This window comes from Hermetia illucens, chromosome 2, assembly GCF_905115235.1.
Source record: "Hermetia illucens chromosome 2, iHerIll2.2.curated.20191125, whole genome shotgun sequence".
NCBI classification, from domain to species: domain Eukaryota; kingdom Metazoa; phylum Arthropoda; class Insecta; order Diptera; family Stratiomyidae; genus Hermetia; species Hermetia illucens.
The window spans coordinates 137,142,687-137,161,634 of record NC_051850.1 but is presented as its reverse complement, the minus strand read 5'-3'; the positions used below and the strand labels follow the sequence as shown (position 1 = coordinate 137,161,634).

Here is an 18,948-nt window from a genome sequence, read left to right as displayed (position 1 = left end):
TCTTATCGACATTTTAGAATTGAATTCAAACGAGATGGATCCCAGCAACGAAAATTAAATGCCACACTCAACATCCTGAAGTAGGTGAACGCTCTCTTAGTTGCGACCTGCCACAAACTGTTGCGGAATTATTCCATTTTTATGGAAGAAATAATAATTCATTATTATGATGGCAACCTATCTTCTGATGCGACTGAAGGGAGAAAATGTGTTTATGGTGAAGTCTTGCGAACAGATGGATAGGACTTTCCTATAAAGACCTATTTTGCTCTTTTCGGTGGAGAAAACGATGATAATAAAGATTTATATACGAATACAAACATTGAAGTTTTGTAAGCGAGCAAAGGAGGGCATGCAACTGGTAAGTCCATTAGAACCCACTCTTAACACCGGCCGAGTCCAATCTCAATATGCCATAGAAAATAAGTTAATAAATTAAAGATGAAGTTTGAAAGGAAGCATTTATTGCAAAAGTCAAAGATGAAAAAACGATATCCCTATTACGTTCTCAACAACCCAAAGACAATGAAGCCTTAACCAATAACATGCCTACACCTACCTGATTTCCTGAAGCCAAAACTTGATAAATAATTACCAAATATGATCCCATTCTCATAACACCATTTCCGGGAAAAACGAGGACAAAGTATTTCACAGAAAGTCCCAAAGCAACGCAGGAAACTTCTTGGAACGTACACACTGTCTCCTACACATGCTGACATTGTCTGGAAACATTCTGTTTACAATATTGAGTCAACGAACCTATTTTCGATTTTTTCAGGGCATACGTACACATTAATTAATAAGAACAAACGGAATCCAAGAAAGTCTGAACCATTTTCGGTGGAATGAGGGTAGCTAATTGCATTTTAGTGCTAATGGCCAAAGAATATACTGTTCTATGCCCGAGCAACAGGTCCAGATATGCCATGAAAAGATAGACTGGCTTTGTATAGTAGAGTCTGTTACGACAATGGCAAAAGGACTGCATGTGACAGTAATTCAGGTTATTATCAAGATTCTCATAAACACGGTGAAAATTAGTTTGAAATTATTCAAGGTTAAGGGTATTCACCGGGTAATAGGATAATTTATTATCTCTCCTTTTGCTTTATCTAAATTTCATGACTGAAAAAGGTGTTTTATGTCTAGAAATTGTAAAACCAGGCGTTTTGTCGTTTACAAGAATTCGAGAAATTTAAAATAAGTAAAATGTTGCTTTACATATTCAATCTTCTGGACCAAGTTCATTTTATGAGAAAAACGACGCTTACTCAACACAACACAAAGCACATAATAAAGGATAATACCACCTTGAAATGAATTTCTTATTCCTTTTTTAATTTGTCAAAACGCTTCCTTAACCATTTAAAAATTAAACCCAAAAGAACTTTTTTAAATTTTTTAAATTGTCAAAAAACTCGATTTTATTAGAAAAGCTTTTGGTGGCCAGTAATGTGTCCTGGATTATCGATGTTTATTAATCTTTTGAAATAGGCGATTAAATGTCTCTAGTAGTTGAATTTTATCCAAAAATCATTGATTCCGCTAGAAGCCCCCCACCCCTCGCATATATGGTGAGCCCCCTTCAAACTCAACACAGAATGGCACCATTCGCTGCATATAAAGGGACACACAGACCACATATTCTCACCAAATTTTGTGAGAATTGGTTCAGCGGTTTTTGAATAAATTTGTTGTGACAAACAGGCAGACGGTGACACTGCCTGAGTTTGAAGACCTGCTAGACGATCTTGTCCTTGTTCGCGGCGCAAGTGGACGAGGTCCAAAGATGATAACGCGGGCCGTCAAGTGGAACAGCAAAGGTGATAACCACAAGGGGGCGGAGCTTATTAAAAGCATTCACCCAGTTGGATATAGATGTGACTTTTGTCAGCCCTGCGCTGGCACGTGATATGTTCCAGCAAGTTAGCCAGGACTTCAGGTGCAGTGACCTTTGAAATAAGGACGAAGCCACTGGGAAAAAAACCCGCACTCCGGAAGCCTAAATCCAAAAGAACACCAGGATGGTGTGCAAACATTCATTGAGGTGTGGCTACACCTTCCTAGCGAAGCAGGCACCTCCGCGGATAGAGCTCTCCGTGCCATACAAAACATCTCTAAAGCATGCGACCCGTCGATGCGTAGAAGATGCTCACTTCCGACTAGGAAACCCAATTATTGGTGGAATAGTAAACTTGTCTGCCTTCGATCTATTTGCCACCGAGCCAGGCAAATGGCCTGGAGAGCAATAAGTTAAATCGATCAACGACAAAACGAGCGTACCTATCGGGAAGACCGGAAGAAATTCAAGTCCGTTATCCAGCGGAGTAAAAGGAATTGTTTAAGGAGTTCTGTTCGGAAACGGACATAATTTGAAATAATTAAAGCTCGCTTTTTATATTTGCTAGTGTTATTTGTTGGTCTTGCAAATACCGATATTTCGGGAACCATTTGTTCCCTTCATCGGTGCTAATAGATCTTGCTAAATCGTGACAGCACGATTAAGAGGCCGTTCATCTCCGCTGATCACGTGCCCTATCCTCTTGTTAAAATAATCCAGGGGTTATTTCCCCAGCAAGAGGGGGTACTGACACCTTCCAACCGCCCCTGAATGTGACGCTGAATCTACCGGTCACCTGGGACGACCTGCTAGAGATTTACAGTCGAATAGGCAACTCCCCGGGTCTTGACGGCATACTGAATAAGGTCCTCAAGCTTGCCGTCAATTGTAGACCGGATATGTTCGCCGAGTTGCTCGAGGCGTGCATGCCCGAGGGTATCTGTCCTGCACAATGGAAGCCGTAGAAGCTGGTAATGCTGCATAAGGCTGGCAAACCCACAGGGGAACCGTCTTCCTATAGACCCATATGCCTTCTTGGCACCATGGGGAAAATGTTGAAGCGGGTAATTTATAATCGATTACTCCCGATCGTCGAGAGCGAAGGAGGCCTTTCCAATCGGCAGTATAGGTTCCGCTAAACCGGATCCAACATTGATGCCATCAAAATGGCTACTGGCTTGACCGAAAATGCAACTCACGGAAAGGGTTGCATCAGTAAATATTGCGTCGTGGTGACCCTAGACGCGCGAAATGCATTCAACTCCGCCAATTGGAACCTTATACGAAAGTGCCTGCTGACATTTGCTGTTCCCACCTACCTCGTTGCTATTGTAGAAAGATACTTGCAAGAGCGGACGCTCTGGCATAATGAGGATCATGGACTCAAGGAGCACGTTATCTCCGCAGGTACCCCACAGGGCTCTGTACTAGACCCACAACTGTGGAACATCGTGTATAAAGATGTACTTAACCTTCCAGTTCCGGAAGAGGACACGGTGGAGAGTTATGCCGACGACATAGCACTGATTGTAGTCGGAAAGCATCTTGAAGAAGCTGAGTTGTAATTAATCGTGTACACGTACGCGTGTACTAAGCGCAAGAGAAATTACGCCTGTATTAGAATTGGGAATCATATCATCACTTCTAAGGCAGCCATTAAATACTTGGCAGTGATGATAGACGGAAAACTTAATTTAAAACAGCACATAGAGCAAACTTGCGAAAAAACCATCCACTACGAGTAAGGCTCTAGCAATAATGATGCCGAACGTAGAAAGGCGCTCCATACTTGCTGGATGTTCATAGCCAGGGTGGTGCTATATGCAGTCCCAGTCTTGCTATATGCAGTCCCAGTTTGGGAAAAGCGTTTTTAGAGAATGCATATAAACTTAGTGCGGTCTACAGAAGAACAGCCTTAAGGGTGTGTTCTGCCTTCAGGACCATCTCAGATGGTGTAGCGTTCGTCATCTTAGGGATGATGCCGATTGACATCCTGGCAGACGGGATGTTGAACCTATATAACATCAGGTCCATCTCTTCTTTATCGCACCTGAAAAAACCGGAAAGATAAGCAGATGGTAACAGCAATGGGACCAGTCAAAAAAAGGTCGTTGGGCTTACAGGTTGGTCCCTTCCAAAGGGGAGTGGTTGGAGATCTCATCCAGTTTCTCACTGGTCATGGGGGATATCGTCAATGCCTATATAGGCTTAAATAAGACACCTCACCTGAATGTCCAGACTAGGACGGGGTTCCAAAGGACACAACACACCTATTCTTCCAATGTCCTAGGTTCGTTGAAGAAAGGAGGAACCTACAGGAAACAGGTGAAGTGCTATCACCAGAAAATGTTGTCCGGAGAACGGTAGCCTGCCAGAATGATTGGGATGCGATCAATTCAATGATCGCAGCAATTCAGAGTAAATTGCTACGCCAGTAGACGGAAGGAGACCTAGCTAGAGTAAGCTAACCCCGCCCCCGTGATGTAGTACGTGGGGTAAGGGGGAGTCGGGGGTAATTTTAGTGGGTAAAAATCGCATCACTGTAGCGTGCCCAGCCCAGAGTCTTGTGAAGATTTCCACCAAAACAAAAAACAAGTCGGAGTGTTGTGAGCTCACTTTGTTGTGGTATTAACGAAGTGACATGTTATGATGACCTCATACACGTTTTAAAATGCATGAAATTCACATAAAATGTAAAAGTTTCACCTTCTATAGCTTTGTTAATAATAGTTGGATTTCCTTCAAACTTCCCAGAGTTTTGTCTTACGTTATCCCTTATAGCACTGTTAAATAGTACTTCTAGCATGAACTTAAAGGGAGTTTGTGGCTAAATTTTTAAGATATGCTAAAATACTTTATTAACTTTATTTGTGCAGATTTCGAAGCGGGATGTATTGTGAGGCCTAGATTTCGTTTAGATGCACCACTGTGATTTTTTTCAGATTTTTCGGTTGGATAGGCTCTAAAAACGAGACCTGTTACACTTTTTTAGGGTCATATTTTGAGCCCTCACTCCCCTACGTTTCACCCGAGATCACACAAAACCTTAAAGACAGACTGACAATGTTAATGCGATGGTGTGGTCAATAGTTGTTTCCAGTAGCAAAACTGTTCTGGATATTACTGTGAACTTTGTGTATCAAATCTCAATGATGTCTATAATGGTATAATGCAAGTTATGAAACAAGTTCGTATTACAATGGCATTTTATTGTTATAAATTTTGCTCGGAGTCTGACTTTACACCTACAGCGCAGTCTGAACGTTTGCCCACTGAAGAAGCAGAGCATGTTTTTCATCAAGAAAGAATTAGGGGCATAAGAATGTAGAAGGAGGGGAAAAATTAGGGGCATTAGAAGACCTACTGTGTAGCCTAGGTGACATCGACACTTGGGCGACATACGAGATGAAAGACCCCTCCAGGCGTGCCCGATAATGATGATAGGACCACCGGAAAGGTAATGTTGGAAAATCGCGGAGTTCAGTTGTACTGACAGGTGGCACTGGTCGCCACAGTACCCCATTCCAGTGATGGAAGCGCGGAAACAATATAAGCATAATGCTGTTCTCATTTGAATCCTTGCTGGTAGCAATCCGCCCATCGGACCCACCGTCCGGCTCGGCGTGGCTGCTGTTAAGGTCCATGACTCAGAAAAAGAGCAAACAGGCAACAATATGGCATCAGAATGGTCGAGATGTTTGAAGAAAAATGACATAGTCCAGTAAATTCCTCCACGTTCTCCGGACAAAATAGTATGAAGAGCGTTACCGATAACAAGAAGAAATAATATCGGTGGCAAGATGCAACCCAGGCGAATTCAAAAGGAAGTGCACTGTGGTAGCCGTCAGTAACAATCCAACGCACATTTCCGAAACTAATCACAATCCGTTTTCGGTAGCCAAAGGTCTTCGATGTGAGGTCAACCCCTATCCAAGCCGTTACTTTTGTTTCAGTATCATAAATTTTGCGAAATTTTAAAAAATAATGAAAAGCTATCCGAGAAGGTCCACTCTCCAACAAACTCAATTTTAGCCTGCACCCACGAAAAGGATCCAAACCTCCTAAAAACGAAATTCTCGGACGACCTTAAAATGCCCTTTAAGTCCTAGTTGCCCTGGAAATCTGTTCTAACTTTCTACACTACAGATGACTAGGCGAACATCACCTATAGTAATATATACCCACGTGAGCACATAGGCGTAAGTTCCAAAGAAATGTTTTATTTATTCCCCTTATCTTTGGAAGGGAAAGTCTATTAATTTTCGGCTTTCATTTTTCATTGGATTTTATTAGTTATGCTTCCCAGGCTTTGACATGGAGACTACAATAATCCGCTACTAAAAAGCCACCATTTAGCCCAAAGCTAGACTTGCTAGAAAAATATGTCTTAGGAGCCGCTCTAGGTGCCTTATATACTCCTTTAACATCGCTGATGCCAGGTGCAAAGCATAGTATAGCAGCTCTTGCTTTTTCACTCACGATCACCGCACCAGTAGTCTTTCAGTTTCTCTTGCACCCCCTTCTCTCTTTTCCAAATCTATCACGTATTGTCCTGGATAATATTCTCTGCAAGAAAGTCCCCATTGATTCACCTCTTGAGTTTTTAAAGGTACCATACGACTTTTAAAAAAACAGAAACTTCTCTTCGCATCAGAGAGTCTCCCCTTGAATTCCTTACTTGTCTCTTATTCACACTAGGAATTCCTGCAGTTTAACCAGTATTCATTCTTATTGCTTCTACAAGCGCGATTCAGAAGTCGTCTGTGTTACTTCTTAAGTTTTTGCCGTTCTCAGTTCAACCAGAGAATTGTTTCACCATCTTTGTCTCAGCCTCTTCAGAAAATTCTAAAAGTTTACCATTCATTATTTCCAATTAAGCTTCTATCGACAAAGGAATCCATAGTCGCCTCGAGAGTTGCAAATAGTGGAATCCACTGACCTTCCCCCAATCAGGCTCTGGTCTTAGGGTCTTTCGTCGTAGGAGGTATTAGCCCCTTAACTAATCCAATACCACCGGACTTTTTTAAATCGATGACCGGGATTCATGTTTTTTGACTTCCATTATGCTTATATATGACGCAAAACAATTAGAAGTACGTATATGCCGCGATCAGCGTATCTGCAGGTTTCCCCCCAGGTTCACTTACGATCGATTGCAGAATTTGGTGGTGCATCAGTGACCATGTCCTCCTTCAAAAATGGTATTCTTCTGTTTTCAGTATAGCGTCTTCTCTGATTCGCAGTCTCCGAGCAACACAGATCTGATGCTACAAGCGAGTATCGAGCCAGTTCGGTTCAAGCCACTATCTTCAGTTCTACCGTTTTTCCGTTGAAGGTTTAAAAGATGGATTTCATAACTAGGATTTGGCTTGTAGTCCCTTTATCCTGTGTGGTGGGGGTTCTGCCAATGATCCATTGGGAAAAACCGTATTGAAGATATTGCAATCTGCACCATTTGTTTACATATATCAAAGCTTATAATTATTCTTCACTCTCGACAGTTTCCTCATTGAATTTCAATCTTCCCAAGAAAAAGTGGGATACCATACCGTAACTATCTCTGAGCTCTTTCAGTCCAATTTGAATACTAAGCTGAAACCCTCCATATCTACGGATTTCACCCTTCTTGGCACTCATCAACTTTACGCTCAAGTGTCTAAGGTCAATGCCGTGGTTTCGTTTTCCAAGCATGCGGATGTTGTTACCCGCCTTAATTCTAGGGGACAAATATCCAACAGTCGACAGAACTGAGAGTTAGGATTTCCAGCTCCTAAAAAGGAAAAAATGCTACCGACGGAGGATCGTCCAACCAAAAATATTATCCAGGTTGCAGGTGGAACGACCAGTGAGTATTGTTTTGTGGAGAAGATAACAAATGTACTTAAGATAGGCAAGTAGCAATAACGAAAAGTAAATCCCAAGTAACATTCTTCCGTATATCTAATGAAAACAGATAATCAGTTTAAGGTCATTTGTGCAATATGATTCAGCAATCCAAACAGATTCTAATACGCATGCTAGATACATAGATATTAAACCGAAATTAACTTTACTAAACTATTAATAGTCATGAACAATATATATATGCACATATTACTCTAGCAATGTGACTCGCTGCAAGCAAGTAGAAAAATTTTAAAATTTCGGTAAAAATAGAAACTAAGTCTAATGAAACTTCCCAAGTGAGCTCAGTAGTTGGCTGCAACGTCATATATTAATCCACAAATATCCATAAACATTGCCTCATTTCCTCTGAAAGTAATTGTTGCTGGTCCCACGTATCCATATCTTTAGAAATGTGTACAAATCTACGAGTTAATCTATTTTTGAATTTCGGATTTTATGCAGTCAAAATATTTCAAATTGATTAGCATCTCTGTGAAAACCACGGTTTTAAAGATACCAAGTTTCTTTAAAGACCGTAAAGAAAACTATCTTGTGCCCGTGGAGGTCTTCAACTGTCGACACTGGATCACCGAAAATCAACAAAGAAATTAAATTGCATTTCACGTACTTATGTTTACTCAATGCAATTGAGAGTTCGATCTTAGTCACAATTTGGTAATAGCTCGCAGATAAATCGGCAAGTTTAAGACACTTTTCACAAAAGATATTTAGATAAGCCTTGCTATTCATTGTTCTAGTAAGTAACACATATTATCGAAGATTTCGTTTTGCAATGTTGATTTTGACAAAGGGATTTGTTGCAGTTGGGATTTCAACCAAATTGTTATAACGCGCAAGTTGGCTCAGTCCCTGGTGCAACCATGAACGAGGATATTCCCATCAGAACAAACTCGCCGATAATTGGTATTCTTTGCGTTGATATTGCCCACAAACTACGTGAAAAGTATGGTCGCCAGTTCACAAGCTATTTGGCCGCATCTTACGTGAAGTTTGTTGAAGGCGGAGGTGGAAGAGTCGTTCCAATTTGGTAAGAATTCTGAAATCGTTTTTGTGAGTATTTTCTGTCAAATCGGTTGGAATCGATTTAAATAGACTGACAAGAATGGAGTGTGCGCTTTAATATGTACTTTGTGAGTTTAGTTCAGTGTTTTCGGATTTGAAAATCGGTTGTGAGTTTAAATTCGTAACTAAATCAGTAGACTAAGATAATAATTCAAAATAATGTTGGATTGATACTTGTTAATATGATATTCAGCCGTGTATTTAAACATTAGCAATTCATTCAGTAGCAACACATTTTAACTTCACACAGCCACTTATCACCTTTAACTCCTGCCGCAAACTATTTATTTAATTTGAGTAACTATTTCTTGTTAGATAGGAAGCAGTATGTGGAATCTACATATCTGAAAATCTAGTAACAAACGGCAGTACCCATTGTCATGTAAACTACAACAACCCCTGCCACACATATCTCGCAGGAAACGTTAAACAAGATATCACCAAAAACTTCTTAGTTAAGAAATCACGAAGTTCGAATCATCAGATACTTCTCAATATAATCATTCAGGTCGTAGAACACACTGACATCGCATAGGGAATTGACCCCCAAGACCTCCAGATTTTCGCGAAACACTCCCTCACAAGGAATGCCAAGAAAAAGGAATAGAATGAACATATGGTTAGTCATTATTAGGATCTTTGATCTCTCCAGTTAAGATAATAAACTATACTTTGAGCGGTCCATAAATAAAAAGAGTCTACAACGCGAAAACTGCATATATTCAATATAATTGTGACAAATGTGGCGACACATCCGAGTCGGGTGAGCGTCCTAGTATTCCGGACAAACGTGCCAAGGGCGTGAACCTCGGGTCAAGCGACCTCTCTACGATCTGCGCAAGTGCCCAAAATTCATCAGAAATATATGTGGACACAGCAGAAGAGATCGTTTTCATTTTTCGAAGAGTTTGGTTTTCTTGGTTGTAATGAGTGGCCGAAGACGGCCTAGAGAGAAAAGTTATCCCAAAACCTAAAAGAAATTGGCTAATCTCGTTAGGCCGTCGCGAATTCCCTTGTTCGTTTAGTTATTTTTAGATTCGGTGCGGATCCACGCATCGGTACACATTGATTTTGTAAAAATAATGTGAGGGATCGAAGCACTGGAAGGACTCAATACCCCCCTCCCCACACATTTCCGAGCCTGGCTAGCACAGAAGCGTGCAAGAATGTCTCAACCACATGCTTTCATAGAGCTTCAGTATTTATTGGCAGACCTTCACGGCCACTTTCATTCCGGTTTTTGGATAGCTCTTCCTCTAGATCGTTTTCGGCCACGGAGGATGGTGGTTTGACCACCGTAATCCTGAATAGTTCATTACATACTTGGGATAGGAGCTTACCTCCTGAAAGTAAAATTCTACGTGTTGTTTAAGTGTTAAATTTTTTATTCAAAATTGTCGATATTTTGGAAAAAATTTTAGGGATTAAAGTAGAGGTAACTTTCAATTTCACAATATTAGGTCCAAAAAAAAAATGCAGGATATCTTTACATATATTTGAACTCAATTAGGCATCCTGAAATAATTCGCTTCTGAAAAACAGTTATTGAAGGTTTTATATAAAATTGTCTCTAGATGGTGAACTAAGGCGGGCTCTTTGGATCCTTTGGTGGTATTCGCCCTCAAGTCTCCTAGAATGTAATTAACTTTCTTCTCAGAGTATAACAGCGAACTTTCTTTTTTTTTAACAAGACTTTTCCAACTTAGTCTTTAGTTCCTTGAGGAAGTGTTTTTTTATACACACGATGTCACGTGATGTGAAATCTAAACCATTTTTTTTCGTTATTTCTCAATTTTTACTTGAAATTCCTAACAAAAGACAAGGAATTTTTAAGATAAAGAAACAAATGTGGTCATATGTGGTCAAACAAAGTAATTATTTTAGGTATAGTCATTATTAGTTTAATTTATTTTATTTTATTTTGATTTATGATTTTCTTTTATTATTTTAATGTCTTTTATTGAGTTATTTTTCCTTATTCAAACGATCTATTTTCATTACCTTTAATTTTTTTATCCTCATTTCATTTTGGTTATAATTTAATATTGTTTTTATTTCCGAATTTCGGTTAAATTTCTTTGATTTGAGGACTTTATTTTTCCCTACTCCTCTTTGACCCCTCAAAACTTCCACTAACAAAGAGCATCTTCCAATCGAATGGTCTGAGGAAGCCAAGGCGAAGTGGGAACCCCTAGGACCTGCTGCACATCGGAGGCAGGAGAAACATCGATCGAAGATGTAATCCGTCGTGGATCCTCCCTTGCGACCATGGCACTCGCGTCCGGAATTTTACGGGATCATAAGCGCGGTTGAGCCGTTTTTTTTTATTACTTCACTTCGAGGTTTAGTGAGGGTGATGTTATTTCGGTAGGCTCACGCGAACTCCCATGTTTGATGATATTTTAGTATCCGATTCTGCCCATACGTCGGTAAAGAAGACATGATTTTTTAGAATGAAAAACCCAAAAATACCTGAGCCTGGCTTGCATAGGGGCACGCAAGCCCGCGTCGACGGAACACTTCGATGGAACTCCAATATTTACGGACGGAGCTTCACTCTCAATTTCGCTATCTTTACAGATAGATATTTCTCTCCTCTTGGTCATCTCCACTCAGGATGCTCATTGACCATCGCCCAAGCACATTTTGTCATTATGCAACATAATCAACTGCCAATCTCACCTTGACCACTTTCTGATTCGCTGCAACATCAACAAAAATCCAAACACGAACACCTTCTATATTCTTGAAAACCATTTCTGTTGTCAATAACCACAATGCCATTATTATTGATGTCCATCATCGATAGAGTCGTGGGCCAATTGCCGTTGGCAGCACCTAACTTCCGGAACGTTAATTCACGGCTCTTTAATCAATCCCTTAGATCCAAATCGAACCTTCTCAAAATCAGGTGATATCATTTAATAACAGCATAGTTTGTTATTACACCAAAGCAATTTGGGAAGTATTAGACCAACTTATTCCAATCCCAAACCTCAACTCCCAAAAACTCATCTCTCTCCCGGCGACTTGCTCCAAGATATACACTACCTGCTACCTGCTACCTCGATGCTTCTATCAATGATAAGATCCTCACTCTATATACCAATCACCTTCATAACCACCTGCCCAATATAAAAAACAATTCAAATACATACAAAGTCTCCCCGCGACTTGAAAAGCTGCCAATTGCAATGAGATCCTCGAAAACATTTCTCCTCCTGAAAAACTAAGCCCACCCAACTTCAAAGTCGAAGTCAAAGCAACAATCACCTCATTCAAATCCATACCATCATATTCCCAAACAAGCAACCAACCCGGCCTTATTTGGAACCCACGAAAAAGTCCACCGAACTTAATAAAGCATTAGCAACTGTCCTTAAAAAAATTCACTGCAATCATTGGTCCTCTTCTGTTCTCTCTAATTAATAATTGCCTGTTGAACGCCGACTATCTTGCGAGTTGGAAATTTGTTCAAAATACCCCCCTCTCCCCTCGGATAGCTGTTTGTTCTGCCGGTGTAGCCTACAGTACTTCTCTACCATACTAGGAGTGTCCAAAAAATGAAAATGGAAGCTACTGATATTGATGCTCTAAATGATAAGAAATCACAGACTTCAACTCAACCCGCGGCTTTTGGCAATCAAATCGTGGCTGCGGTACGGGTTTTGGAAGCTTCACCTCTCCACTTTAATTGGAAACCAGCATTTAGTGCTTATGGTCTGATCAGCCAAAAAGGAGAGTACAGCAACATCTATAATGGGAAAAACTGCAATCACGACTACGGCCAGTCAGTCAAAGGCACTGTTACCTAATTTTTCCAAAAAAATGGAAGAGGAAGGCTCTACATCGGAAAACTGCAGCCACTAAGGAGCGGAAAGAAAAGGCGAAATCCTGCTTATCAGAAACTTCAGAATCACCTCTACCAAGGAAGCTGATCTGAACGTAATTAATCAAATCAAATCAAATACCAGTATTCGGAAACAGATCCATGCAAACCAGTCACCATAAACCAGGGAAACCTCCTAGCTTATGGCAACAGAAAATGCTACGCTAGAGGCAGAAGAATCTTGGGTATAGGGGCATAGGCAGGATATAAGGGGCATCTCGGAATCCAAAGAAAACTGATTGGGTGAAATTCAATGAACTTCTTCTGGATAGGTTGAGCTTCCTAGGCGAGTAGCTAGAGAAGCTGAATTGGAAACTGTAAACTTCAAACTTTTGAAGTCCTTTGGGGGAAGCTTGTCCTACTCACCGAAATAAATGTAGTCTAATGCTTCCGTGGTGGCAGTAAAATCTAACAAAACTCAGGAAACCAGCGGCTGACTTCTGAATGATGGTTATGAAAGCAATAAAAGCAAAAGCAAATGTTAAACTTCAGGAACTCACAACGTGAATGTAAAATGTTTGTAAAAAGTTGAAAGTGAGACTCCTTTGGACTGCACTGTGAGAAACTGAAAGCAAAAGAAAGATTTTAAGGCTGTGCAGAGTTTTTAAGTGGTGTGGGTCAATCAATTTGGACACTGTTAGAAAACCACGGGCTGGAGAATTGAGTCAGTCCGGACTCTCTCGGATCATCCGGGAAAGAAGATTATAGAATTGGAAAGGAGAGATTTGGCGGTTTCAGCACACTTTCATGTTCAAAAGCGAATTGGAATACTGCTGCGAAAGCAGTAGTTACTACGTCAAAAGTCAAAAGCAGCTTATGTTTTGTTTACTTTTGAAATCTTCGAAGCGCCTGGTATGGATGGTATAAGAAAGGGTATGGAGCACCTAGAGCGACCTCTACTATTTTATTGTATTTTCCAATCATATAGTGCTACGTCCCAAACTCACGGCAGAAGGTCAAGGTAGCCTTCGTACCACAACCCTGAGAAAGATGACAATTCAAACCCAAAAAACTTCAGACAGGTTAATATCATTTTCGTTGAAATATCTAGAGAGACTGGTTGAGCATTACATTGGCGAGAAACTGCTAAAGTTGTACCCACTAAATGAAAACCAACTTGCTTATCAGAGGGACAACAGAACAGAGGGAGTCTGCCAACATCCCTTACGTTAATATCCAACATCCGACTTTAATCACGTTAACAAGACAACAAACCGTTTAAATGGCACCTTCGACACTATATTCTATCCTTCGGTTCAAAAAGCTCTCTCCACGAAAGGTAAAAAATTTTTTTACAGTTAATTATTCTTTCGACTACTCTCAGATTTATCTTCTGCACAGATGCGCCCCTAGGCATATGGAGAGGAGTCGACGAGAAATTTTTTTTCCATAAGAAAGAACTCCTCACACTATACCCGTACATATAACAGTGGTAACCATCTGTTCTACAGGGAAGGCATTCTCAATACATCCCCGCCCCTACACACAAAACGATTGGAGACTTCTTGCAATCAAAATGATATCATTTTAAGTTCTATAGTGATAATCTTACATTTAGCTAACTGCTAAGGCTTTTATGCACTAATCAGCACACTATGGATACGTAAGGGAACGTCAATCTTCTTTCTTTTTCTTTAGCCTTTCCCCTTTGTCCCTTTCACAAGCGGCTCGCCATGATCGGTTGAACCATTTTGTTCTATCAAAGGCCTTATCTGAATGCAGTCGCGAACATTGGCTTAACAATGACACACGTGAGGCTCTAATCCTCATGTGGAGGCAAACGTTCGTCTGCACAATCCATTTATGTTTACCTCTACATGTTTGTTCCAAAGAAGCTTCTTACCTAGAATAAGCTGAAGGGTGGTACCCCTCATCCCCGCCTAGAAGGCAAAGACCAACCAGTTTCCTATTGGAGCAGTAGTGTCCATGTCCTCATTTTCCTGTTTCGATTTAGCACCTTCTCTAGTTGGCGAAATCTGGTTCCCAGAAATTTGATTCGGTAAGCTAATTAGTTAAAAAAAACTCTAATTATCCTCTATACATTTGATCACAAATTAGGCTCCTTCTCTGGAAATTGGAGTGTTTTTCAAAAGATTCCACCAAATTCTGGCTATTTTACCGACTACCTCTGTGCACCTTCAGACTCTTTTCATCCATTTCGAACACTAAACTGAAACCCTCCACGTTTGTGGATTTGTCTTCCTTGGCATTTATGAACTTTACTCTCCACAATACCAAATCATTGTCCGGGTTCTATTAATCAAGCATGCGAATGATGTCTCCCCTTTTTTTAAGGGCTGGATATCTACCACCCGACATGTTCAGTCCTGCACAGTGCCGTATTTACTGTAGTGAGTTTATACTGAACGCCGCGGCGGAACTAAAAGCTGTGATTTCCTGGAGGAGTAACTTGAAGACACACTCACAGCAGCGCACTCGGAATGGAGGAACCCGTCGCGAAAATTTTGATTATTAAATCTTAGCTTCGGTTCAGGCTTCAACACTTTTTCTGTAGGCACTCCCGGAGGATTGGAAAATTCGCTCTCTGACACTCTGCCATCCTTGGAGGAAACTCCTACGGCAGTGATCAGAAATCAGACTGCAGCTTGCGCATTCGTCTTTTTTTCCCCTCTTGTGTCTGTATTCCTATGGGAGAAGTCAGCTTCGTTAAGATCTCTCCTGCTGATTTGATTACCTCCCGGCACACCAGCCCTAGTTCCCGTGTGAAGCGTTTACCAGTTTGTCCGCATCTTCCACCGAAGACTTCCCTTCCTTGCGTCAGACTTCGCTGATCATTACAACTCCCAAAGCTGCAGTCAGGGGCAGTTTCCTTATTCCCAAGAAACTTCACCGTCCTTCGCGCTGCCCTCCTCTGCGAGCATTGCCCTCCTTTACGAGGTCAACGAAGTCCTGCTCGTATGGCTCCAGTTTAACATACCGTTATAAGACAAGTTGCATCCACGTCCCCAGCTTCCCGACTACTACAGCCTACCCCACTACGGCAATCTGAAGTCCGAGAAGAGCTATCTTGTGGTAGTACATGGAAACTGACAGTCACTATTACTCAGAAGCTCCACGCAAGCATGGACGGTGTTGTGTCATGGTAGTATTCTCATATAAAAAGTAACAGATGAAAAAATAGTAACGAAGAACTACGCCGGTTTACAGGCCAAATATCCGTAGACGTATTGGTAAGAAAGTGGAAAGTGGCACTGATCACGCATTGAGAAAGAGCCACAACTCCATTGTGGGTTATGTCCTGCAATAGAACCCACTATCTCAAGCGAACCACTGGTGAAAGAGTGCAATCTTCCAGAAAAATCGTGAAGGGAACTGAAGGGTATTGGCAGACGCTCATGATTTTCAAGTTGTAACGCTGATAAAATTTTGTTAATAACTAAAATTATAAATTAATTATAGAATTAATAACTCTATATTCTCTTATATTTAAGGATAGGAAAAGATCGTGGTTACTACAAGAAAATGCTACAACACATCAACGGGTAAGATATTAACTTTATAATCCTTGCAGTCGAAACTAATAAATTTATTTTAGAGTACTATTGCCTGGTGGTGCTGTTTTCTTTCACGAGGAAAATGGGTTTGCTGATGCGGGAAAATATATTTACGAAATTGCCACCGAGATGAATAAGAAAGGAGTTTACTTTCCGATTTTTGGAATTTGCTTGGGTTTTGAATTGATACTATATGCATCGGCACAAAAGGAACTGCGACAGGACTGTGATAGTGTTGGCAATTCACTAGCTTTGGATTTTCAAGAAAGTACGTTTTTAATGTCGCATGATCCTATAAACGAGTGGACTTTAATAAAAATAACCAACTCGAGAAAGATGGGACATATAGAGAGATTTTGTTAAGAAACTTTTATTAATAATTTTAGTTATAAATCAATTTTTCAAAATTTTAGATTTATTGAAAATAAAAAAATAACTTGCCCAAATTTTAGGTGCATTAAATAGCAGATTATTTGGATCGGCACCGAAAGATATAATGAGCATCTTTTCAACAGAGACAAATACTTTCAATTATCACAAATATTGTATTACAAAAGATGTAAGCTGTGAGATTCTCTAGCAATTCACTTGGTTCAGTATCATAATCACAATCACCAATGACATTTTCCATTGACTTATCACTCATGAACAACCTCATATTTAAAGGGTACTTAGGCAGATATCTAAAATGTTTTCAGACTAACTGCACAAGTTATCAGTGGTTTTTTATTTGAACATATACATTTCACATTTCTTAATGGTATCTTCTAAATAACCATCATTTTGATCTGTGAAATTTAAATATCTAAACATTTTTTATGTCAGGATTTAAAAGACTCTAAAATCCACGAGGAATGGAAAATCTTATCCACCAACAGCGACGCGAAAGTTAAAAACTATATTTCGTCCGTTGAACACGTCAAGTATGCTTAAAATATACTCTCTATTGTCATTTTCCTAAATAAATTTCAAACATATAATTTTACAGGTATCCTTTCTATGGCGTACAATTCCATCCAGAACGAAATATCTACGAACACAAATCGAAACATATAATACACTCCGCAAACGCTATCAAATGTTCAAATTATTTGGCGGTGTTTTTCGTCAACGAGGCTCGGAAAAATGGAAACCACTTTGAAAAGGGGGAAGAATATCGCCATTCAATACATAATTTTAGATTCGAAATCATTGATGATAAAGATATACCCTGGGAGCAAAGCTATTTATTTCAAAAAGACGATGATTATCCCCAAAAAAAAAGTTAAAATATGAATTATATTTTTATGATATTTTTACTGTTAATGGACAATCGAACCTAAATAGTAATAATTAGTTAATTATTGGATAATTCAAAATATTTAGAACTTTAAACATTAGAAAAAGAGATAAAATTTATATTAATTTGTAGAGTAAGCAGTACGTTACAATAAAATATTTTTTTCTAACAATCGGAAAATTAGGAAAAAAATAAATGATTCTTCCAATGGTTGCCTTTTTTCTTGTAGGCTTGCGTTCAAAATTTATATTAAAATTGCATCTGGACTTATTTAATAAAACCCAATGTAAATTGTATTTTCAAGTTCCCTTCGTTAAATCGTAATTTTCTCTCTCGGTCATTATATAAAACCATACAAAACATTATAAAAAACCATAAAAAACATCTTCAATTCCTTTGAAGTATTATATATTATAATATTATATTACGATTATTTTTGAATAAACGATATTTTCAGTATGAGCACGAGTTACTGAGCAGTGCGAACAGCTTAGAAGGAAACTCCTCCTAGCTGTAAGGACTGCGTCTGCGCAAGGCATTAAGCTTTGCTTTGAGTCGGTAGGTGTATACCGTAAAATGTTACGGCTGAACTTTGCCGACGAAGACACGAACGAGTGGCTCAGGCAGTACTGCTCCTCCCTTAACGATGTGTGGGAGGGTGCGCGACTAACCTTGAAAAGGGTCTCTGAGCTGCCATCGATCAAGAAGTGCTTTCTCTGGCTTCCAGAAGAAGAGCGAAATGGTGTCGGGGTTCTGGAACAACTTGGTGTACAGAACAACCTTAACACTTCCACCTGGTTGCTGCTAGGCAGCAAAACAGGAGAGAGAACCGATAGGCCGGGAACTTTTCTCACTATCGGCGTTCCCGAACCTGATGTTAAGAAAGTTCGGGAAAAATCGGGTTGCCGGCTCTACTATGGGCTGGGGACCGTCACGTTACAAGTGTCGGCTCCTAAAACCATTGAAGGGGACATGCAGCCCCCGGCATCTACATCTGAAACATAAATGAGGTGCCACATCTCCCAAGTAAATTTGCAGCATTGTAAAGCGGCGACTGCACTTATCAGTCGTCGGATCAATAGCTGCAAGACATTTATATACCTCATACAAGAACCGTGGGTTGTTGGTGGGGCAGTCAGGGGCCTAAACTTCCAACATGCTGACCTATTGTATGCCAATGGAAGCGATCGACCCCGCACCTGCATGGTAGTCTCCAAAGACTTCCAAGCTAACCTGGTTAACGATCTATGTGATGGCGACACCACATCGGCTAAGCTAACCATAAAAAGTCAACAGGGAGATAAAGAGATACTATGGTGCTCTGCATACTTCCCCTACGACGCAGAAGACGTTCCCAGTGGAACATTCATCAGAGCTATCCAATATGCCAAAAGTAGAGGCATGGGGGTAATAGCAGGATGTGATGTCAACGCTCACCACATATGCTGGGGAA

The 18,948-nt window shown here is 40.2% G+C and overlaps 1 protein-coding gene across 3 annotated transcripts; it reads left to right on the top strand.

The window, feature by feature from the left end:
* The first annotated feature begins 8,295 nt into the window (after positions 1-8,295).
* LOC119648672 (gamma-glutamyl hydrolase-like) lies at positions 8,296-17,822 on the top strand. 3 transcript variants are annotated; one of them, XM_038050460.1, is made up of 7 exons: positions 8,296-8,486; positions 8,554-8,777; positions 16,154-16,204; positions 16,258-16,484; positions 16,669-16,775; positions 17,042-17,139; positions 17,205-17,822. In XM_038050460.1, exons 2-7 carry the CDS (start codon positions 8,611-8,613, stop codon positions 17,482-17,484), a joined length of 930 nt encoding a protein of 309 aa, XP_037906388.1. In that variant the 5' UTR covers positions 8,296-8,486; positions 8,554-8,610; the 3' UTR covers positions 17,485-17,822. The 3 variants fall into 3 exon arrangements, with proteins under 3 accessions (XP_037906388.1, XP_037906389.1, XP_037906391.1); XM_038050461.1 differs by having other exon boundaries at positions 8,541-8,777; XM_038050463.1 differs by lacking the exons at positions 8,296-8,486; positions 8,554-8,777 and adding an exon at positions 9,406-9,431.
* Positions 17,823-18,948: the final 1,126 nt, after the last annotated feature.

Bases quoted from the DNA above. Each gene is read 5' to 3' on its own strand.
- LOC119648672 (XM_038050460.1), top strand. From the start codon at position 8,611: ATGAACGAGGATATTCCCATCAGAACAAACTCGCCGATAATTGGTATT. The intron at 16,205-16,257 runs GTAAGATATTAA...AATTTATTTTAG, and splicing joins ATGCTACAACACATCAACGG to AGTACTATTGCCTGGTGGTG. The intron at 16,776-17,041 runs GTAAGCTGTGAG...TTTTTATGTCAG, and splicing joins AATATTGTATTACAAAAGAT to GATTTAAAAGACTCTAAAAT.